This window comes from Phalacrocorax aristotelis, chromosome 6 (assembly GCF_949628215.1).
Source record: "Phalacrocorax aristotelis chromosome 6, bGulAri2.1, whole genome shotgun sequence".
In the NCBI taxonomy this organism is placed as follows: domain Eukaryota; kingdom Metazoa; phylum Chordata; class Aves; order Suliformes; family Phalacrocoracidae; genus Phalacrocorax; species Phalacrocorax aristotelis.
Genome location: NC_134281.1, coordinates 41147982 through 41171863, shown reverse-complemented (window position 1 = coordinate 41171863; position 23882 = coordinate 41147982). Strand labels below are relative to the sequence as shown.

Here is a 23882-nt window from a genome sequence, read left to right as displayed (position 1 = left end):
GAAATTGTCACTGTTCTCTTAATTATGAAGTGTTGAATGTGATTATTTAATTTATTGGTGCAAACATCTTTGTAGAAAGTAGTAGTTAAGATTTTTGCCAGTTTCTGAAAAGTGAGAACTGTAACCACTCTTAGCCCCAAGACTGTGCTTGGTACATGCTGCTCCAAGGAACAGACATTCAGGTCTTCAGCTTTTGTCACCCTCACTTTGACTGTAAGCCATACTGGTGGTGAACAACAGTCCAGACTATTCTGCCTGCTAAAGGAGGTGGGGGTGTGACAAAGGCATATGAAAGGACAAGGATCTTAACCTGATTTTTCCATTTTAGAAGTTTGATTTTTATCTGATTATCCAACTTGTGGCTTGTGAACTTGCTGCTTATATTTGCCAACCAGAGTGCAATGATACCATCTGGGAAACCCTACGGTGATGTGGCCTCCACTCTTAAGGAAATGGAGGCCCTGAAAGTTTCAGGGCAGTGGCCAAGGCTTGAGAAGATGTGGGCTGCCTAGAGACTTGCAGTAATACTGCTTTTATCAAGAAACTGTGTCAGGTGGCAGCTCCTTCCCTTCAGTGCAGGTAAAATGCCTCTTGCAAAGCCTAGGTGAAATATTTTTGTCCTTGGGGCTGCAGTGCTTTATCACACTTGGGGGGGCTTATCAGCTTTGAGAAGGAGAAAAGCCGAAGATCCAAGAAATTCTTAAGCTGTAAACAAGGTAAGCAGCCCTTAACAGTAGCTCATTCTTTCAAAGAATAAGGGAAAGCCATTTGTGGGGAGTGAATGATAAGAGCTTGAGAATCTAGCTGCTCAAATGTCAACTTTTTGTAGTCTGATTTGGTTAGATGTGATATCCCTCTTTCTGTTTTTATTCCAGGCTACTGGGCAGCCATATGAACAATATGCAAAGATGATATTTATGGAGCTAAATGATGCCTGGTCAGAATTTGAAAACCAAGGACAAAAACCCTTGTATTAGTTACTTCCTCAGTCTCCACTACAGACCTGTGCTAGTGCTTATATAGTCTCTTGTCACAAATGTCACAGATCAACTGAACTCTGGCTGGAAGTTCAGAAGTTTCAGAAAACTAAGAGCCTAATACTTATCATGAAGAATGAGAGAAAAGTTTCCTTATACTTGTATCAAGAATCCTGAGCTCAGAGGAACTCTAGCCACCTGGCTTGCCATATGAGAGCCATGGGGCTACAGTTTCTTGTAACTTTTGTATTTTCCTTTGGATTCAAGTGGGGTGAGAGAACACATTCTGGGAAAAGGTGGAATTGTTCTGTCTCTGGCACAGTATTGCTGGCAAATTTCCTACTTTTTTGTGATATGGCAACACTTCAGTTGAGTTCAATAACTGGTGGTAAAGTCCAAACTTCGAGGTACTTTCTTCCTAGATTTGGATCAAACTCTATCAAATTTAAGTGCTCAGATGTGGATTAGGCACACTTGTAACAGTCACCATTTGCTGCTTAATTGCTCCTATAGTATAGTATGCCTGAATAGAGACCAAACTGAATCCGGGGTTAGATCAGTGTGACATTAACACTGTACTCCACCTCACAGTCCAGCAGTGAAATGTGCAGAAGAAATTCCTCAGCATTATGGAGCAAGTGTTTTTTAAAGCAAACAACAAGTAACTGAGATTAAACAGCACCTTGTTTGTTTGTTAAACAGCAGTTCGGGGGGGGGGAGGTAAATGAGTAAGGAATGAGCATGTACTGCATTTCCCATTAAGTTCTCGTTAATAGCTTGAAACCATCAAACAAAAGAAATACCAACAAACTAAAACTCTGCTACAAAGTTTTAGAAACTTTCCAGTCTACACATAACACTTCCCCTCCTGAAGGTTCGGCAGACTTTTTCCAGCCCACTTGTGTCACCTCTATGCCTTTATCAGAGCACTTGGCAAAGGCTCTTGGCAGAATGCAACCTGTTGCAACTTCATTTCTCAGACCATGGTGTACAAGCTGTCATGTAGACATGGTCTGATTTTTGAGGTAAATACAGTGCAAATTGATTATCTTTAAAAAGTTTATATTGGACAAAAGCAATAATATCACAAGGAAATATCTCTGATAGTAAAGCTGAAGCATCTTTCCTAGTTAAAAATCAAGTTATGCTCTTCACCCCAAATTCTTGTATTCTCCTTTTTGTAGAATAACTATAGTAGCTTATTTACCAGCATGTTGTATCTGTATTTGAGCTTTGAAAAGGCAGGTATATTCAGGCAGGAAATAATTTGTATTTACTGCTTAAGGAACAGGTTGCCATCTGATGAGAGTCTTTAAAGCTGGTGGTTTTTAAAGACAATCCACTTGTTGCACTTAATTTTCAAGTGGCAAAACTTACTGCAAAGACAGTGTATCACAGTACATTGCTTTCTGTATAAAAGTCATCCTTTTGTTGTATTGGCCCATTATTTACTACCATTAATTGAAAATGTGAAACCAACACGTAGGTCTCCTTTTATATAAAAGACCTTAAGATAATAGTAACAAACTGGATGTTATTTATTAATGTTTTGATCCAGTATGTGCTTGTCTTATTTAAAGAGATAACTGGAATGTGAATCATGTTCCTGTGATTTGTTGGTTTATTGTTTCTCATTCACATTTGTAGATATTTGTGACCTATACCTATATAATAAAAAGGATCTCATTACTATAATGTACTTTTTTAATAATGAAAACTACATTAGCTTTGTATCAAGTCTGTCATGGCACATAACTCTGGATACTCATATGTCCACAAAACACAAATTCATCATTAAACTTTATCTACCAAAAGAAACCCTACCCCACTGAAGCTTTGATTACTTCCATCCCTGATGTTTTTATGGATGCATGAAAGTATTAGGACGTATGTATATCAAAATAGTTCACTAAAAAAAAAAACTTTCTTGTCATATCTTGTAGTGACAGAGGTTATCAATGTTCAGGTTTACTGCTTGACTAAATTATTGTACTTTTTGTAAATACAGTATATACTGAATGGAATTGTGACTGGTCTAAAACATTTGTATATACATTAAAAACCTCAAATTAAAATTCAGGTATCTTCTGTGATTGTGGGGAAAAAACTCTACCTTCTTGCTTTACAAACAGTTCAGAGTAATTTCTCTGCAAATGCTGGATAAACAATAACAAATCCAGGGATGTTAAATGGAAACTTCTTTTGTCTACAATGCCTTATATGTACAACTCATACCTCTGTTGCTCCAGTGCAGCATTGGGTGGGACCTATGTGCTACACATAAAGGTAATCATAAATTACTTGGTCTCGAAACAAATACTTCTTTTTCCTAGAGCTAACAAGCTACATGAAGAAACCAGTTCCCATTACTGCAGGCAGATTATAAGATCAGTAAGGGCTTCATTTAGACATTTGCACTGGGGAAAGATGCAGCCTTTTGTGCTGATTTTTTTTACAAGAAAAATCCTTCAACCCAGCTGAAACAGAGGTGGTACCTTAACGTGCTTCTACCTTTTGATTGGTTAGACAAGTTAAGTCAGGTGTGTACATATATAGTTATTGTAGGTACAAAGCCGTTTACATTAGCAACAGCTGTACCAAGATGTAAACTTTATTAACTCCCACAGGTTTTTTGCTTGTTGATGACAGCTGAAGGATTTACAGTATGGGAGGGTACAGTGAAAGGGTGTCCATGTCATTTGCTGTTTGCATGCCTCAAAATAAGCCCAGACATGCTGAGCTTGATTGTTGCTCACAACTTGTGACTAGACCACAAGGTTAATGTCATACACCAGCTCACATGACACAGGTGCTGTGCCTTGGCCAGTATGAATATTGCCTCTTAAAGTGGTCACTAATGCCATGCAGTAATTCAGTTTGGCATTACAGGTGCTTTTCCCCAATTAAGACATTCTGGAAACAATTTGTCACTTCCTATTCTTATGCTACTACACTTCAGAGACCCACAGCCAAGCAAGTCAGCAAACTCAGCACCTAACAAAATTTTCATTTAGCTATTTAAGTCTGCTGTTCTAATTAGACAGCTTTTGTGACTCTAAATTATTTAAAATTAATAACAAAAGCAGGAAAAAAATCTGTATCAGAGAAGATATGAAATGAGAAGAGCTGAGAGCCAGAGATGAGAGATATCTAAAGAAAATCTCCCTCAGGAGGTGTGTCTAAAGGGCTGCGCAAAATCTCCCTCAAAAAAGCTGTTCTTGGGTCAAAAATGGGGTCCCAAAAATCTAAGGCTTGAAAAATACTGCTCTAAAAATGCTGATGTGTCCTTCTGATGTGGAGTAGCAGAAGTGCAGGGCCCTGTCACCGGTTGTTGATCTACGTCCTGCAAAGCCACCATATCAGACAAGTAGGCAGCTGGGCCTGTTTTTTGGGGTGAAAATGGGTTTTAAGGAGCAGCCTGCAAAATGGCAGTGAGCGATGGGTGGGGGCTCTTCAAAACTGTGTGTGTGTGCTTAAATCGTACATGGATATATATACCTGTTTACACATATATACACCTTGCGTAGACATATATGCATATGTTTGTGTGAACATACATTAAACGCCCGCCCCAAGTCCTGACTGGAAGCAACGAAACACCGCCCCGTAACCACGGCGACGGGCGGCTCGCGGCCCAGCCCCGTCCCCCACCAGCCACCGCTCCCGCCTTAAGGAGCGCACCGCCCCCTTTCCCGCGTGAGGGCGGGACAGCCCGGGTATCTCCTCATGGGTGCCGCCGGCCCTTTAAAGCGGGCTGTCACGTGGTGCCGGAGGGGGGCGGGGTAAAAGCTGGCGGTAGGCGGAAGTCGCGCGCAGTCACCTCAGCTTGGCGTCGTTCGGAGCTCCGAACATGGCGGGTATCAAAGGTACTGGGTGCTGCTGGCTTCTGGGTTGGGGTCCTTCCTCTAGGGGAGCAGGGCTGACTGGGTGGTGCCTCCGCTTCCCCTCGGCGCGGCGGCGGGTGTCGCGGGAGGGGGTGGCCGGTGGCCGGTACCGGGTGAGGCGGCTCCCGCCTGACCGCCTGCCTTGTGCCGTTGCAGCTCTCGTGGCGCTGTCCTTCAGCGGAGCCATCGGGCTGACGTTCCTCATGCTGGGCTGCGCCCTGGAGTATTACGGGTGAGCAGGCTGGCTGCGCTCCCAAAGCTTCCCCCTCTTCATGTCTGTTAGTGGAGGTGTTAATCTCCTCTAACCGAGCTGTTTAGCTCTAGGTGCCTTCCAGCAGTCACCTGTTTTCTGGCTTTTGACACACGGCAGTTTGTTCCGAGTAAATACCGCCTCCTTAGCCAGTACTTGCATTTCCATTAAAAAATGACTGAAAACAGCTCTATACTCTTTCAGGAAAAGCAGTGCCATCTTGCTAAACAGTAATTTTTAACTTCTTACAATTCTTTCACTTACTTCCCTGTTTCTTTAAACAACCTTCCTACCACAAGACTCCAAGTGGAGTGTCTATTACAGTTTAAAGTACAGGTGTAGCTACTGAGAGTGCTTGTGAAGGAATGAGCGTGCAAGGGTGTGCCTGTGTGGTCAGCCTGTTTATACTCCAGGATCCCTCTAATTTGGGAACGTGCTTGGTTCCTGTCGTGCTTGCATGTGTTTCCTGTTCCCTGTGTGGCGACTGTCGTTTTTGTGAGGCGGTCGTGTGAGTTGAATCAGTGACATGGTGCAAATTTAAATAAAGCAAGGCTTGGTTGTGTGAAAGAGTGGATCCTGCTCTACAGGAGGCTGTGTGAATGCTTGTGCCAGTATGCAGGGAAAACGAGGTAGGATTGCCCCTTTGGGTGAAAGCTTGTGGTTATATCATGTAATCCACTTTTCAAACCATAAAGTAGGATTACAGCTATTGCATTTATTTTTTTCTAAACAGAAAATACATTTTATGAAAGCATCCATATAAACTGATTGTGTATTTCCTTTTTTCCCCCTCCCCAGTGTATACTGGCCTCTGTTTGTCTTAATATTTTACTTCATCTGCCCCATTCCCCACTTCATTGCAAAAAGAGTAAGTGATGACAGTGATGCAGCCAGCAGCGCCTGCAGGGAATTGGCATATTTCTTCACAACTGGAATTGTTGTTTCTGCCTTTGGATTTCCTATAATCCTTGCACGGGTCGAAGCGGTAAGTTCTGCTTGCTAATTTTTGTTGTAAAATCCAGTTACCAAGTATAATCTTTAAGTGTGCTGTTACTGCTTGTAAATCCTGTCTTTAATTATTGTGATGTTTCTGGATTCTGATGAAAATAGTCACTCTGCTGAAATTTCATCTGCTGCTTTTTGACCTGAACAAAGGACTTGCTTGACTGAAAAGTTTTTAGCTGGGTTTTTTTCCCCAGATTTGTTTTGGTCCAATACCAGGTACTATCTCCTCTTATATCTCTTGCCTCTGTCTTATCAGCTTTTGCACTGCTTCTTGCACCACCTTCCCTATTTTTATTTCAGAATGTCTGCTTTCTTCATTTAGGATGCTGAAAACATGGTTACTGGAGTGCATGATCAGTTAAAAGATAAAAGGCCAACCTTCCAGAGCTGCCCTTTTGGTTTTCAGAGCATTTCGCAAGCTCATGCTTTGTCCCCTCAAAGTCTGAGGAAATTCTGCTAGCTTCTTTTTTCTTTTCTTTCTGAACTGCTCCTCAGTGGTGAGATCTTGTCACATTTGTTTTGCAAGGCAACAAACTCTTTTTGTCCTGTCTCCCAAACTACCCAATGACGTTTTTATGTGTTGTGTTGGTTTTTGGCTTCAGTCTTTCAGTTTTGCTTAAAACTTCTGTGCTTAGCTTTAACTTACTTGTAATGCACAATTTCCCTGACACTGAAGTTTTGTTTTTAAGCTGTGGACCCGACAGTAGGCAGAACCAGAAGTGACCACGTGGGGGAACTCTAATTCATAGCTATATCTTTTAAGAGTAAATGTCGCTTATTTGAGTAAACTTAGTCGGGCTGATCGTTAAAGAAAGCTACATACCTTTAAGACCACATACTGTTTTCCATGCTTGTTACCGGCGTTTATTTGAAAGGCAGTTTTTTATTTCATTGCATAGCAGTTAGAGGAGAGCACTAGTTTAACCATCTTTTTCTGACTTAGATGTGTTTTAGTCATTTGTTTAGCTAGGTAACAATTTGGTTCTAAGGCATAGAATTATTAGCCTGTCACAATATGAGTGGTTGCTAATTGAATAATTAGTCACCTAAATTCAATTATTTTGTCTTTTTTCTTTATGCTTTTAGCACCCTTCTATAGTATTTCATTTAGTTTAACGCGTATAGATAACTGGTCTCAACCTATCTTACAAGAACTGCTTTGATTGTTTCATTTCCTTGCGTTTCAGATCAAATGGGGAGCCTGTGGTCTGGTGCTGGCTGGCAATGCAGTCATTTTCCTTACTATTTTAGGCTTTTTTCTTGTGTTTGGTAGAGGAGATGACTTTAGCTGGGAACAGTGGTAGGACATCGCTCTGATGCTGGTAATATTTTACAGCATGTATCACCGTATGTATACTCTGTGTGTGTATATGTGTAAATATTAACATATGTGTGTGTGCACGCTGAGATGTATGTATGCGCATCTGCATGTAATTTTACATTATCAGATCATAACATGCTTTTTTAAAAAAATGTATTTCAGCCAAAGGGACAAGGCCCTTGTGACAGCTGTCTTAATGTATTCCGTAAAAGCTGCAATCACTGTTGCAAATTTATCCCCAAATAAGTTTACAAGACAAGCTTTTTTACTATTTTTTTTCACTCTCATGCACTAACTTTTGTTTTAATCACAGTACTATCATTGATACACATGATGTTGGTGTTTTAACTATGTTATCAAAATAGGGCAATATAAAGATTATCCTACTCGGTATTGTTCAACTTGATTGATCTTTCTGCTTTGATTAGGGATGAATAAGTACTTTTCATTTGAGTAATTAATTTTAGTATTTTTTCTTGATGACATAAAACCAAGTATAGGTTATGCCCACTCTTTTACTACCTAATGAAAGCAAAACAAAATAACACTGTTTAAAAAAATCTTTCTTCCATTTATGATGCTAATTTAAAAAATTCTTCTTCCCCCAAGATACTCAGGCGTTGTCCCTATTCAACTCAACAACTGTAGGTATATTTTGGGAATAATATACCTTAATGCCTCTTTAATGGTTAGAGCTGATGTTACTTCTATTATGAAGGTTCACAAAAGAAGAAACTATGCTCTGGACACTTACAATCCCAATGTAGTATACAACTCTGTATTCTTATGTGTGAAATGCCCAAATTGCAGAGAAGTGAGTGTTCTGCTGGATAGGACTTGTTATCTCCTCAGTTCTCATTGCTTTTAAAACATACTTATTCAGCTACTATTTTTTTTCTGCAAAAAGAGATTGTTATATTAAAACACTATATTTTTAAATGGCATTACTCTAGTAAAGATTCATGTAATCACACTTATAAAAGTTAACTTTATTACTGGTCTGACTTGCTGAATCCTGCAAATTGTGAGGCATGCAGTTTTCTAAAACTGCATTCTGATACAACCCTAACTCTAGAAGCCATTTCAGTAATCTGCAAAGGGGTAAAGGAAGAGACACCTTAGTTTATTCTTTCCTAGAAAAATGGACATAAAGAGGTTTCTGCTCTGTGAAGTTAAAAGCTGAATTCCTGTGTAGGGTATGTTTTACCATTGCAAGTTCATTAGACTAGCAGATTGCAAATGAGTTTTTTATGGTTGTGTGAGTTAGTTCACAGCTGACTGCTATTGCCCTGTATAGCTATGAGGGCCATTGTATAAGGAGGTCATAGAATCCACCCTACAAGATGTGGCAGCTTCACCAACACAGTGCTTTTTTCCCCCTAAGTTGTATGGAACTACTTATGCTGCTCTCCAAACTCCCTCAATACTCCTGTACTACAGAATGGTGTCCTGTGGATTGCTGTGCAGAGCAAAAGTTCAAAAATAATGAACGTTACATGAGCGTTCTGATATTGGGTCTTTTGTTCATGCTCAGTGCCCTAGAAAAAGGGTACAGAAATCATTCTGTGGTCCAAGTAATGTAATACACTTAAGTAGGAATGGAAGGTTAACTACATGTTTTAAATTTAAACTTCAGATGTGTGTAATTGCTCAGTGCTGAGGAATGCTGAGTAGCTGTGTCTTATACTGAGGTGTGTCCAGGCTGTCATTCTTGTAAAAGAATTAACATTAAATGCCAGGGTCTTTTTTCTGGATGTTAATGCTTTATCAAAGACATAGCAGGAACATGCTTGTAAAGATGCTCTGCATAAGCAAGTTCTTTTCAGTGTTTTCTTCCTGACTTAGATGAAATCTGTTGGAGCCTACTGATTTGTAAAGTACCACTGGGGAAATTATTTCTTCTAATTATGAGGCAGGTTGTTTAGAGTAATCATAGTTTCAATGTATAATTCCTGCTTTCATTTTTTAAGAAGCTGGGTTTTTCTCATACCATGGCATTTTTTCATTCAAATTGGTGAAGTAAAACAGCAAAAATAATACACAATTTAAGTGCCTGATCCTGTAAATGCCTAAAGTCATTGCTAACAATTCTATTTAACTCCTTTTAAAGTAGTCATGTGCTTACAGGGTTAGGTTCTTCAGTATTGTTACTCCATAGAATTTATGTACCAAAGGCTGCAACAGAAGTCTACAAAACTACTCAGTTACTGATGAAATTTTGCTTTCAAGAGAGTGGTGTGAAAAACAGCTGAGACTAATTATTCTTTAGAGATCCACAATTTGCAGAATCTGTTCTAGATCTGTTGGTAAATGTGTCCTTGTGGCTGATTGGGATACAGGCAGTGAACATATGACAATCTAAAATGAAAAGGAGGACTAGAAAGTACAGTCTGAAAGAGAGGTTGCTGCTTTGATAAATTTTTCTTTTGTACTGTATTTCCTTTGATGTTACTGTGGTTGGTGGGTACCTCATGAAATGGCAGGTAAATGTTGGAGAAAGTCAATGCTTTTTTTTTTTCCTTCTTTTGAAGCAGCTACATGCACTAATCCTTAATGTGAAATTCATGCGGTTTTCACCATGGACTTTTATTTTAAAATGTTCAGCTTTAAAAATTGTGTTTAACGATGTTTAAATCATGGAAATCTTCCTTGACCTCTTTAAAAGTAAATTTGCTTGAATGAGTCTTCGATATCAAATAGTCAGGGTAAAAAAAATTTTCAATGCTTTTTTTTTTTTATCAAGAGCTTCACTCATTCACACAAACCTGGTGCTTTGATGGCCAGTACTGGGCATACCATCACTATCTACCAGTAGCAATTCACTGGGATTTCTCCGAAGTTGTTTTCCTATATGGAAGCGAATACTATGTATCCAAAGTGCCTTAATTTCAATACTATGCTAATTTTCATGAATGCATACACATGGCAGTATCGCTGTGTTTCATAATCAGGTGAAAATCTGTTACTGCATTTTATAAAGCTTCCTTGTCAACTAATCATGTTTTCTGTAATTTGGAATGCAGTGCAGCTTTTGTAACTTTTGTAAACACTATTTTTTATTTTCTGTGATCACCAGATTCTTGAGAGAATGAAGTATTAAAACATGAAAATAAAAACATATTGTACTTTGCTTTTTGAATTGTCTAATAAAATCTGACTTTTTGAATTGTCTAATAAACATTTCTGATGCTTAAGTATTTGTCTGCCTTAAATTTCAAGAGGTGACAAAAGGTTCTTCTGTGAGAGGAAAGAAGGGAAATGTATCCAGTGGTGCTTTCATAATGGTATTGTAGCTGACAACCATGGCCACAGTGGGAGGTTAATAAGCAGTTCAAGTGTCTCTTGTACTGGTGTTGATATTTCTTAATCGCTTTGTAGTGAAATGGGTGTTCAAGTGGAATCTCAGTGTTGGGACCCTTGGGGACTATTTTTCCAGGTGTTCTTTCTCAGAGCTCCTTCACATCTTTTTCTGGAGATACATATTAAGTGCTTGTGGTTCGTGGCTCTGCAGTGGCTTTGGTTCTTGGCTGCTCTGTCATCAGGATGGTCAGTCAGTGCTGACGAGATCAAAACACGGGAACAAATTTCAGAAGCCATGATCTAATTGTGATAGGTGTAATTACTGTTACATCATGCACTATTGTAGAGGTCGTATTCAAATATGAAGGCAAATTATCATCACTTATATACATGATACGTCTGAGAGCTTTTTTTAAAGATGTTCAAAAAAAGATGGTATGTAAGATAATAAGATAATACTCTTCTACTTCCCTTGCTTCAAAAGAGTCTATAGTAAGACACATCTGCTCTGGTAGCACTGATGGAACCAGGGGATACAGAAGACATCAAAGCTCGCTCTCTTTTCTAGGTCAGTACTCCTGTAGTTAGGTTGGTGAATACACTAAGTGGGTGATTTTGATCCCACCAGTGCTTGTGAAAATGAAGCTCAGTGATTTTAATCAATTTGTGAAAGCACCTACCACCAAGAGAAGGAGGCTTTAGTGTCTGTGTTATGAACAGTTGATGCTTTCTGTTTAACAGCAATGACTTGAACAACTACGCTTTGGAGAAGGTGAGTATATTTGCACATTGAATCAGTTAGCTGCTGGCTTTGCCCTCTTCTTGCAAAATGAACGTTTGGGATCGCTGTCCTGTTACTGCCCAGCCCAACTCATACCTTGCATGTAGAGTAACTCCAGGCTCTAGGCTTGGTTCCTGAGCTCCCTTATTTAATCTGGTTCTGGATTTGCCAGTATTATCTGTATGGTATAACTCATTTCTTATCACTCTTGCCTTTGTTTTTGTAGCTGCTTGTTTTTGTAGTTAACAGAGCTGTTCCCTGTCAATTTATACTTCGGTGAAGGAAAAAAATAAAATAGACATAAGGGAGCAGGAGCAGGGCATACTGGTCGGTCTTACACTGGATTTGTAGTCTGTTCAGTCCTTTAAGAAAACTGGTAACCTTCATAACTAGTTATGACCTTGGGTAACTCTAAAAACTTTAAACAGACATTAGTTCCATAAAATGAATGTAAGTTCATTAATACGTAGGAGTTAACCAAACAAGCTTGTCCTAGATAGCCACATGTAGATTTTTATTGTTAAACTGAAGATTATGTAAAGCTCTAAAATGATTACTATAACCCTGATCTCAATTGTTAACACAGCATGACTTCTAAGATGCTGCATCATTTACTCTGCAGGGATTGTTTCCAATGTATGATAATGGATGAAAAGACTATTTCATTAAGCTGGATGCACACCAGGTACTAATGACTAATTATTTTTGTTTAAGTGACCCCTGCAAATACATGGCCAGTATGTACTAGAGGGCTTTACAGAGAAGTGTCTCTTGATGAAACATGTAAGGAAGTGTTGACTAGTGAATTACGGGTAAATTTTAAAGATCAGCTGGACACACTTAAAGAAATATTTTCTCCAGTGGCCTGTTCTATATTTACCTTTTTTTATTGTTTTGCTTCACTCTTTATGTTGAGGTATATTTCAGTTGTGTTACGGTTATTCAGCTGTCTGGGTTACTTTCAAAAATTGGTTACAGTTGTTTATGCCTCATGTCTAAGGACTTCAGCTGGAGGTACTTCACTTATTTTTTTGGAATTACTACTTCCCATAGACTAGATCTAGATTTTAACAAATATTCTGGATACTGCTTCTTTCTAAGGGCTCATTTTAAATGGACTGGTTGATTGTTCCCTGCTTCCTCTCCCCTGATGGCAATCATCCCTTGTCTGCCTGTGCAGATGGCTTTCTTCCCGCTGGCCCTCAAGACCTGGAGGTCCTTATGGCCATCTATGAGGCAGATACTGCTGGGGAGAGCACAGGGATTATAAAAACATACTATTTCCCCCCTGAAAATCCTTAGATGATAGGAGGAAGATTATTAAACAAAGCCATAGGTTTAGTCTCATTTTGAAAACAAAGTAATTTATGTAACATGAACATAGTTGTGCAAAATTGCATGTAATATAGTCTTGCTTTGGAGTCTTTGCATATAGGGGAGACTTCTTACTGTGAAGTATGCTTATAACATTGCTGCCTATTAAAAAGAATTTCAAGTATGCAGTTGTCGTGGTTTAGCGGCAGCTCAGCCCCACACAGTCGCTCGCTCACTCCCCCACCGGTAGATGGGGGAGAGAATCAGAAGGGTAACGCTCGTGGGTTGGGATAAGAACAGTTTAATAATGAAAATTAAAAGAAACAACAGTAGAAATGCAATGTGAAGGAGAACAACGAGAGGCGCAAAGCCCCGGGGGAGGGGGGAAGGGAGGGGAGGGGAGAGGGGGAACGAACCGCCGGAACAAACCGCACGCGCCGCAGCCGCTCGCCGCCCGCCGACCCGACGCCGCGCCGCCCGCGCGCTGCCACTGCCCCCCCTCAATATACTGGTCATGGTGTCACATGGTATGGAATGAACCTGCCATTGGCCAGTCGGGGTCAGCCGCCCCCACCATGGCCCTGCCCCTCCCAGCCCCCCCTGCCACGCCACGCGGCAGAGCGCGGGAAGCTGGAAAGGTAGCTGACCCCCACAGTGAGGAGAATTAACCCCTTCTCAGCCAAAACCAGCACATTCTCCACCCCTTATTCCATACCACTTACACCATGCCCAGGTCCCATATGATGCAATACAACCGTACCAACCACCACCCCTCCCCTTCCCATCCTTTAACATAATACACAGACATCATTCCCTTAGTTCATGGATCTTCCCTGTAAAATGTCCATTAAAATGTCCATTGAGTTCACGCAGTCCATGACTCTGGGCTCCATCTGTTGTATCAGTCTTTCCGGGTGGGAGAGATGGTGTGTGGCGTTGGGTTGCTGCATACCGAGTCAGTCATCGTTCCATCACTGCTGCACGGCTTGTTTCATAGTTGATCTTCCATGGGTTGGGAGGCTCGTACTCTGATATCATTGATACAACACAGAGGTGACACACAATATTATATAGCAGTTCACATTGTGCCATTCAGTTCATTGACTGTTTTCACCCAAAATCAAATCCCCTTGAGGCACACATCGGATTTCTCCATCCTCCCGCATCACCCACCAAGTGCACCCAGGTCCTCGAGCAAAAACAATCCCACGAATGGGTTTGCCTTTGCCAGAGGCAGGAAGAACCCAGACTGTTTTGCCCAGCATACTTTTTGTGTGCACTACAGGGACTCTATCCCCTTCCACAGTATGTAGGATTTCTGACTGGGCAGGGCCAGCTCGGTTGGCAGATCCCCTCGTGTTGACTAACCACGTGGCTTTTGCTAAATGTGTATCCCAGTGCTTGAATGTCCCACCCCCCATTGCTCTCAGTGTGGTTTTTAACAGTCCATTGTACCTTTCAATTTTCCCAGAGGCTGGTGCGTGATAGGGGATGTGATACACCCACTCAATGCCGTGCTCTTTGGCCCAGGTGTCTATGAGGCTATTTCGGAAATGAGTCCCATTGTCTGACTCAATCCTCTCTGGGGTGCCATGTCGCCACAGGACTTGTTTCTCAAGACCCAGGATAGTGTTCCGGGCAGTGGCGTGGGGGACAGGATATGTTTCCAGCCAGCCAGTCGTTGTTTCTACCATTGTAAGCACATGGCGCTTGCCTTGGCGGGCCTGTGGGAGTGTGATATAGTCAATTTGCCAGGCCTCCCCATATTTATATTTCAGCCATCGTCCCCCATACCACAGAGGCTTTACCCGCTTCGCTTGCTTGATTGCAGCGCATGTGTCACATTCGTGGATAACCTGTGCAATAATACCCATGGTCAAGTCCACCCCTCGATCACGAGCCCACCTGTATGTTGCATCTCTCCCTTGATGGCCTGAGGTGTCATGGGCCCACCGAGCTAGAAATAGTTCACCCTTATGCTGCCAGTCCAGATCCACCTCAGCCACTTCAATCTTGGCAGCCCGATCTACCTGCTGGTTGTTTCGATGTTCTTCAGTGGCCCGACTCTTGGGGACGTGAGCATCCACATGCCGTACCTTTACAACCAGTTTCTCTACCCGGGCAGCAATATCTTGCCACAATGTGGCAGCCCAGATGGGTTTGCCTCTGCGCTGCCAGTTGCTTTGCTTCCATTGCTGCAGCCAGCCCCACAGGGCATTTGCCACCATCCAGGAGTCAGTATAGAGATAGAGCACTGGCCACTTTTCCCGTTCAGCGATGTCTAAGGCCAGCTGGATGGCCTTTACCTCTGCAAACTGGCTCGATTCACCTTCTCCTTCAGCAGTTTCTGCTACTTGTCGTGTAGGACTCCATACAGCAGCCTTCCATCTCCGGTGCTTTCCCACAAGGCGACAGGACCCATCAGTGAACAGGGCATATTGCTTCTCATCTTCTGGCAGTTTGTTATACAGTGGGGCTTCTTCAGCACGTGTCACCTCCTCCTCTGGTGATAATCCAAAATCTTTGCCTTCTGGCCAGTCCATAATCACTTCCAAGATTCCTGGGCGACTGGGGTTTCCTACTCGAGCCCGCTGGGTGATCAGTGCAACCCATTTACTCCACGTAGCATCAGTTGCATGGTGTGTAGAGGGGATGTTTCCTTTGAACATCCAGCCCAGCACTGGCAGTCGGGGTGCCAGGAGCAACTGTGCTTCAGTACCAACCACTTCTGAAGCAGCTCGAACCCCTTCATATGCTGCCAATATCTCTTTTTCAGTTGGAGTATAGCGGGCTTCAGACCCTCTGTATCCCCGACTCCAAAACCCTAGGGGTCGACCCCGGGTCTCCCCAGGTGCTTTCTGCCAGAGACTCCAGGTAGGGCCATTCTCCCCGGCTGCAGTGTAGAGCACATTTTTTACATCTTGTCCTGCCCGGACTGGCCCAAGAGCTACTGCATGGACTATTTCTCGTTTAATCTGTTCAAAGGCTTGTCGTTGCTCAGGGCCCCATTTGAAATCATTCTTTTTCCGGGTCACTTGATAGAGAGGGCTCACGATCAGACTGTAATTTGGAATATGCATTCTCCAAAAACCCACAACGCCCAAGAAAGCTTGTGTTTCCTTTTTGCTAGTTGGTGGAGACATGGCTGCTATTTTGTTGATCACATCCATTGGAATCTGACGACGACCGTCTTGCCATTTAATTCCTAAGAACTGGATTTCTCGTGCAGGTCCCTTCACCTTACTTTGTTTTATGGCAAAACCAGCTTTCAGAAGGATTTGGACTATTTTCTCACCTTTCTCAAAAACTTCTTCTGCTGTGCTGCCCCACACAATGATGTCATCAATGTATTGAAGGTGTTCTGGAGCTTCTCCCTGTTCCAGTACAGTCTGAATCAGTCCATGGCAAATGGTAGGACTGTGTTTCCACCCCTGGGGCAGTCGATTCCAGGTGTACTGGACGCCCCTCCATGTGAAAGCAAACTGTGGCCTGCACTCTGCTGCCAGAGGGATTGAGAAGAATGCATTAGCAATATCAATTGTGGCATACCACTTGGCCGCCTTTGACTCCAGTTCGTATTGAAGTTCTAGCATGTCTGGCACAGCAGCACTCAACGGTGGAGTGACTTCATTCAGGCCACGATAGTCTACTGTTAGTCTCCACTCTCCATTAGACTTCCGGACTGGCCATATGGGACTGTTAAAGGGTGAGTGGGTCTTACTGATGACTCCTTGGCTCCTCAGTTGGTGAATGAGTTTATGGATGGGGATCAGAGAGTCTCTGTTGGTGCGATATTGCCGCCGGTGCACTGTTGTGGTGGCGATTGGCACCTGTTGTTCTTTGACCTTCAGCAACCCCACCACAGAAGGGTCCTTTGAGAGACCGGGCAAGGTAGACAGCTGTTCAGTTTCCTCCGTCTCCAAGGCAGCTACACCAAAAGCCCACTTGTAACCTTTTGGGTCCTTGAAATACCCTCTCCTGAGGTAGTCTATACCAAGGATGCACGGAGCCTCTGGGCCAGTCACAATGGGGTGCTTCTGCCACTCATTGCCAGTTAGGCTCACTTCGGCCTCCAATACAGTTAGCTCTTGGGATCCCCCTGTCACTCCAGCAATGCTGATGGGTTCTGCCCCTATATAGTTTGATGGCATTAAGGTGCACTGTGCGCCGGTGTCCACTAAAGCTTTATACTCCTGTGGGTCGGACGTGCCAGGCCATCGGATCCACACAGTCCAGTAAGCCCGGTTATCCCTTTCCTCCACCCGGCTGGAGGCAGGGCCCCTCTAGTCCTGATCATGGCAGTCACAACTCACTTCCTGTAAATGTGAATCAGGAGTCCCTCTATTACACTTAGAAATAAAATCTGCGCTTCTACTCCTCTGTCTGGGGACTTGCTCGCTGGAAACTGGAGCAGCAGCTTTCCTGGAAGAACCTCCCTGAGTGACTGTTCTTCCTTGCAGTTCATGTACTCGTGCCTGTAGGGTCGAAGTAGGCTTGCCATCCCACCTCATCATGTCCTCTCCGTGGTCACGCAGGTAGAACCATAGGGTGGCCCGTGGTGTGTATCCCCTTCTTTGAGCCAAAGGACGCTTATTCCTAACAGCTGAGACACTGCTCTGTCGAGGTGGGGAGTAGGACAGATCTTCTTTGAGTTGCTGGACCTCTTGGGATAGTTTCTCCACAGCAGAGACAAGCGAGGAAGAGATATTTGTGTCATAATCCCGGAGCCTATCTATCACCTCTGCCACCGTTGGTGTCTCGTCATCTTTCCAGGACATCACTGCCAATGAGTTTGCATGCGAAGATGGTGCGCTCCGTACAAACTTCCGCCACATGGGTCGTGTGCACTCGGCTTCATCTGGATCTTTGGATGACCGTTGATCATCCAGGTCACCATAAATCACCTCAAACACAGCTAATTCCCTGAGATACTGGATGCCTTTCTCCATAGTTGTCCATTTTCCTGGGCGATATGTAACATCTTCTTTAAAGGGATACCTTTCCTTCACTCCAGACAGGAGTCGCCTCCAGAGGCTGAGGGCTTGTGGTTTTTTTTCCAATTGCTTTGTCAACGCCCCCTTCCCCAGAAAGGGATCCCAATTGTTTGGCTTCTTTTCCCTCTAGTTCCAGGCTACTGGCCCCATTATCCCAGCATCGGAGCAGCCAGGTGACAATGTGCTCACCTGAACGACGGCTATAATCTTTTCGCATATCTCGCAACTCGCTTAAGGACAGAGATCGGGTGGTCTCTATTTCATTTATTACTTCTCCCTCCTCTCCCCGCGATGGCCCTGGTTCTTCATCATCCCGTTCTAAACGGGTTGATGTCCGCTTCCAATATTTCGTCTTATGTATGGGGGCAACTGATACTGGTACGGGTTTATTTTCTGAGCTAGCTCCGGTACTTGTTGTGGGGGTTTGAGTGGCTGCAGTGCCTGTTGTCAGGGCTGGATTGTCTACAGTGCCAGTCACTTTGCATTTCAATCCAGAGACATTCTCTTCCCCCTGGGGGCACTGAATACTGTTGAGCAGGGCTCGGTATGCATGGGCCAGACCCCAGCACGTTGCAGTTATCTGTGTCTCTCTGGAGTTCCCAGCGTAACAACATACTTTCTCCAAATATTCTACTAGTTTTTTAGGATTCTGCACTTGCTCGGGGGTGAAACTCCAAAACACTGGGGGTGCCCACTGCCCTAGGTATTTGCCCATGCTATCCCACATGCCCTGCCACTCGTAACTATCAAGCCTCGGGGCAGATTTCTGGGTGATATTCTTAAGTTGCTTAGTCAAAACCAAAACAACATGCCCAAAAACTAACAATGACTGCACCTTAACCACCCAAGGATGTTCAAGATACAAAAACGTTGTTGTAACAAAGGCACAGACATCATAGAACAAAGTTGCAAAGGTATTATTCTGTATTTCCTCCATATAAAATCTCTCAGAGGAGGAGGTATAATTGCTAATTGCCTCAACAAGGTGGTATCCGAAGTACAGTAACGGTTTCAGCAAAAACCCCAAATACCAGGTAAAGCTGAAAACGAGTGTTTGTATAACAAATCTCGTAGGCAAAACATTACTAATCACAGCAGAACACAGCAGACTCAAACAACCAACACCGATTTTTAACACCCACTGCAAAAAGGACAACATGGTGCTGTGACCAGCAGCTGTTGTTATCTCCAACCCTCGGGCCCCACGTTGGGCGCCAAAAAGACTGTCGTGGTTTAGCGGCAGCTCAGCCCCACACAGTCGCTCGCTCACTCCCCCACCGGTAGATGGGGGAGAGAATCAGAAGGGTAACGCTCGTGGGTTGGGATAAGAACAGTTTAATAATGAAAATTAAAAGAAACAACAGTAGAAATGCAATGTGAAGGAGAACAACGAGAGGCGCAAAGCCCCGGGGGAGGGGGGAAGGGAGGGGAGGGGAGAGGGGGAACGAACCGCCGGAACAAACCGCACGCGCCGCAGCCGCTCGCCGCCCGCCGACCCGACGCCGCGCCGCCCGCGCGCTGCCACTGCCCCCCCTCAATATACTGGTCATGGTGTCACATGGTATGGAATGAACCTGCCATTGGCCAGTCGGGGTCAGCCGCCCCCACCATGGCCCTGCCCCTCCCAGCCCCCCCTGCCACGCCACGCGGCAGAGCGCGGGAAGCTGGAAAGGTAGCTGACCCCCACAGTGAGGAGAATTAACCCCTTCTCAGCCAAAACCAGCACAGCAGTTAACAGCAGTCCTCCCAGGAGTTGTGATCTGAAACCCTGGTATTTTCTTTGTTAGTTGTTTGCATGGTAGCAGCTGAACTGGTATTCAGTGGTGGAGGTTGCCTCTGTTATATTGTATTTTTAATTGCATGTTTTCCCTGGGAATGCTAATGAAATTAATGGCTTGCTTTTGTGGAGTTTAAAGAAAAAACAAACTGAACACGCACACCCCAAAATCATATCCAAGTTCAAGTTGTATATAGTTCATCTGAAACCCTGAAGTAGAGAATAGAGTGCTGAGGCCCGAACAGAGCTTGAGGCAAAAAGCGATGTTAATGTCTCCTGGTAGGTCCAGGAGGTCAGCTAAGGCCATCAATGTCTGAATTTTGGTTTTATCACCTGCTTTGAGCTTCATTTTCCAGTACACTGGCTATGGTCCTTTCATTTTCATGGTCAGTATGAATAAATGACAGATGCTGCTTGGATATTTTTGTTTGCTTGAGGATTTGGGGAGAACTTAAAAGGTATTATGCTTTAGAAAGGGTATGCTTGGAATAAGAGGGTTGATCATGACATTTGTATGTTTTGCTTGCCCTTTGTTATGACTGTTCAATTGGATTTGTGATTTTGTTATTCGTTTAATTCCTGCCTAAGACTGGTATTTCACAATATAATAGGAGCCTTTGTTACCAGTCTTCCATCTTAAAAAAAAAAAAGGGGGGGGGGGAGCTTTACACAACATGGACACAAAAGCCACAATAGTTGTAACTTATTGGCTACTGATCAAGTTCTCCCCTTTTGAAGCTGGTGGGAATTTGCTGTTGGGGTCACTGGGGTAGGGAAGGAGAGATGAAAGAGGCCTTATCCCCTTGGATGCCTTGAAACACTTGCCTGAGGGCAGTTTGTGAGCGTGCTTATGAGTCACTCCTATGGAATAGATGGTCCATCTTGTCTGAGTGTCTGTTTCTGCTGGCTGCACTACACAGGATATGGGGGTGAAGTTGGCTCCAAAAATCTATATGCCTGTATTTCAGGAGAGGGCACTTTACTCCCAGAGAAGATTTAACAGCTTGTCCTTGTTTGTAGTAACATGGTTCAGTGTCACCCTCCATGGCCAAGCTTTCTTTGGTATTTTGTTTTTTTCTAACTAAATAAATGCTAATAATTGCAGTAAGACATTAGGATGTTTTAAACAATACTCCATGATGATAAAACAATTTCCCATTTGGTAAGTCTTGAAAGAGAAGTCTGCTTTTAGTTTAATTTTAAAATATTAAGAAACACAGAATATTTCTGTATACATAAAGTAAATTTTACCTTTTGAATCAAACAGTACAAAATAATACACCTTAGGCAATCCAGAGCATGCTATCTCTTCTATTCATTCCTTCAGAGAAGACTGCATTCGTAACAAATATTTTGATGTTTAATTAAAATCTACAGCAGAAAATATATTAGTTTATAAGGATCTTTTAATAGCTAGACAGATACTCATTAGAAACAATTTCAAAATGAACAGTCTTTATCTGGTAGTCTCATAAGTGAGCAATGTATAAAGTTAGTATTAGGATTCAGGAAATATCCTCAGGTAGGATGTTGGTTGTTCAGATCCCTTTAGATACCTAAAGATTGATGCAGGTGTCTCTGTTCCTCTCCTCTTTTACAGTGGTTGTACTCTATCATTAGCCTGTTCTCTTTATTTAGTCCTTTTACCCCAGGGCCCAGCCCTGTAAGCAAAACACAGAAGGTCCCAGCTCCAAAGAGATATTGAGCTGCAGCTCTGTCCTGACTCCAGCTCTCATCCTAACTCTTGGGGTTGCTCAGAAGATCCTCAGATACCTTACCTAACCCTAGCCTATAGCAGGGCCTAGCGGGTCCCCTCCCTACTCCACAGGTGCCTTTAGTAACAGTTTCAGTAAAAACCAACCCAAAGCTACCCTCCCCCAATTGCTGGCAGTTCCAGGCTCTCCAAATAAGAGAGTGAATTTTAAACTCCCACAGTCAGTAACTGCAGTTGGGCCTTGCTTCCCTGCCTGATTGGACTGAGCTATTGTCTACTCCGGGTGTCACAAGAAGCTGAGCCAAAAGTGAGTCATACATTCAAAACAACAAACACTGATTTATGGATAGTATTAACAAGGTGGAAAGAGGGACAGGCAAGTGGCAATTTAGAAATAACTGTGTCATAAAATACTAATTGGTTCTAGATGTGAATTGATGGCTCTGACTTCCAGTTTCTAATTACTTAAAACTTGTGTTTAATAGAAAGACTAAAAATACTCTGTCCTTTTCTGTAAGGACTGACTTTCTCAGATATACCAAGAAGCCATTCTGAGATGACAGTTTCTTTAACCAGAGAGAAACAGCTTGGGCAATTATAGTTTCTCCTTTTGAGTGCTGTTGTCTTGATTGTCCTATTTCCCTTATTTGCTTTTTGGTTTATTTGCTGTTAAAACCAGGATTTGTTTATAACTTGCTATAGCAACATGCATATAAAAAAAGCAATTATTTTTTTCTTTTGCACAACCTCATTTAAGGAAAAAATTGAGTTTGCTTTTCTAACCACAATGCTGGCTAACTTTTAAAACACCTTGTCCATCTAAGGTGGATGCTTGGCCTTGAATTTGAGAGCTGCACAACAGTTTATGTTGAGGTGCTGAATGCTAACTCCTGTTGTTGTAGTCACTTTTCTGTCAAATGTATTAATGAGCCACAGAGCTTGGGCAGAAGCATAAAGTTCATTCCCCACAAGGTCTCTTGGCATGTAATAAGGATTATCCAGAGCCTCTTTTTAGATGTGGTAAGACTAAACAGAACAGATCTATGGGTCGCCTTTAGATTAAGTCCTTATTTTCAGAGAAATTAGCACGTGCTCCTAAAGAATGTGCTTTTTAAGCATCATGTATTAATACCTGATATGAATCCAGCATTACTAGATAAGGCCAGTAATCACTATACCGGGATGCGTTTCCTTAACCTTACTCCAGTACAACAGGTACAGCAGAAGCGCCTAGATTATGTCCCTGATTTGCCCCCGTGTAGAGAGAAAATTTTTTTTTTTTCTTGGAAGTTCACCGTTTGTCTTCACTTCAAAGCTTAACCCAAAATTCCCTAAAAATCAGTGAAAGCCTCATGGTGGTTTCAGTTAATTCTGTATGTGGTCCTGGCAGGAATAGTTTTACAAACTTGCAACAACACTTCCACCTTTGGGATTTGAGTACTGAGTTTGCCACAGAATATCTGATAATGGAAGTCCTGTAGTAGGTCAGGACTTGTGCTTTTCTAGCAGCATGTAAAGATATATTTGTATAGACACAGCTGGGAGTTATCATGGTAATGGGGAAAAATGGTAGTTAATTCCTGTTAAATGTATAAGTACATATATGTATTTTCATATATTCCTATGCAGACTTTTTAGGTATAATTTCTTTCTAAAACGTAGATTATATGTAATGACTCCAGGATGAGGGAAGAGTCCACTCTTTCACTATGACAGAACTTAGATTTGAACAGGGAAGAAAATATCTGACGGAAAATAAAATCAGTGTGTACATTAAAAAGAAAAATCTGTTTCCCTGCAGCAAGTCACCAACAAAGACAAAAAAAAAAATCTTACAGAATAACTTCTCTCTTGCAAGTCAGTGAAATGTCCAGGGGTTGAATTGGACTAAACAATGGTGCTAGATTGATCATTTACTAGTGAGAGGATTCCAGCATAAGTCAGTCAATCCTGTTCTTCTCAGAGTTTGATTCATCTCTTGTTAAAATCACGGGGTTTCAGGTTAGGCCTGAATTTTCTGTTCCCTCAGTGAGCAGTACATAGTTTGGTACCTCATAGTCCAATCTAATTTCAGTGAAAATCTTAATTAAACTTGAGAGAGTGCAGCTGAAATATATTAATGTGATGTCTGGTGGCTTTTGAGGAGGCAAAATGCAATGGAGTGCAGTGCAAATGAAAAGGTAATAGTTCCTCATGGTGCAGCTCCACATGAGACCATCAGTAGCTGTGGTTCTACACTGGTGTCTACAGATGGGTTAAAGTTTACAGTTTCTCTTAAGACGCAGTAGTGATATTTTTGACTTTAAAAAAAAGTCACAGATGATTGTAATTGGGCTGTAATGTCTTATCTGCCTTTGGTGGTGAGATATACTGTAAATTCCTTGTGATAAATCTTAAAGGCTGTGTTAATAATTTTAAAAATAATTTTAAAACAAATTTTTTCACTAGCTCTGATTTGGCATATTTGGATGGTTTTCAATGTTTTAAATATAATCTCTTACTCATGTCCTAAGCTGTGTACAGAATGGAAGAATTTTCATTAAATATAAGAACGTAATGTCTGCT

The 23882-nt window shown here is 42.4% G+C and overlaps 2 protein-coding genes across 2 annotated transcripts in view; both read left to right on the top strand.

Moving 5' to 3' along the window:
* The window catches only part of DNAJC6 (DnaJ heat shock protein family (Hsp40) member C6), a 40249-nt gene extending 37197 nt beyond the window's left edge, over positions 1-3052 (top strand). The window contains exon 19 of the mRNA XM_075097346.1: positions 876-3052. Within this exon, the coding sequence (XP_074953447.1) occupies positions 876-977 (102 nt within the window). The 3' untranslated portion in view covers positions 978-3052. The remainder of the gene's footprint in view (positions 1-875) is intronic.
* A 1692-nt stretch (positions 3053-4744) lies between these two features.
* On the top strand, positions 4745-10631 carry LEPROT (leptin receptor overlapping transcript). Its single transcript, XM_075097345.1, has 4 exons — positions 4745-4843; positions 5018-5093; positions 5910-6096; positions 7304-10631. The coding sequence occupies exons 1-4, from the start codon at positions 4828-4830 to the stop codon at positions 7418-7420; spliced, it is 396 nt and encodes a 131-aa protein (XP_074953446.1). The 5' UTR covers positions 4745-4827; the 3' UTR covers positions 7421-10631.
* Positions 10632-23882: the final 13251 nt, after the last annotated feature.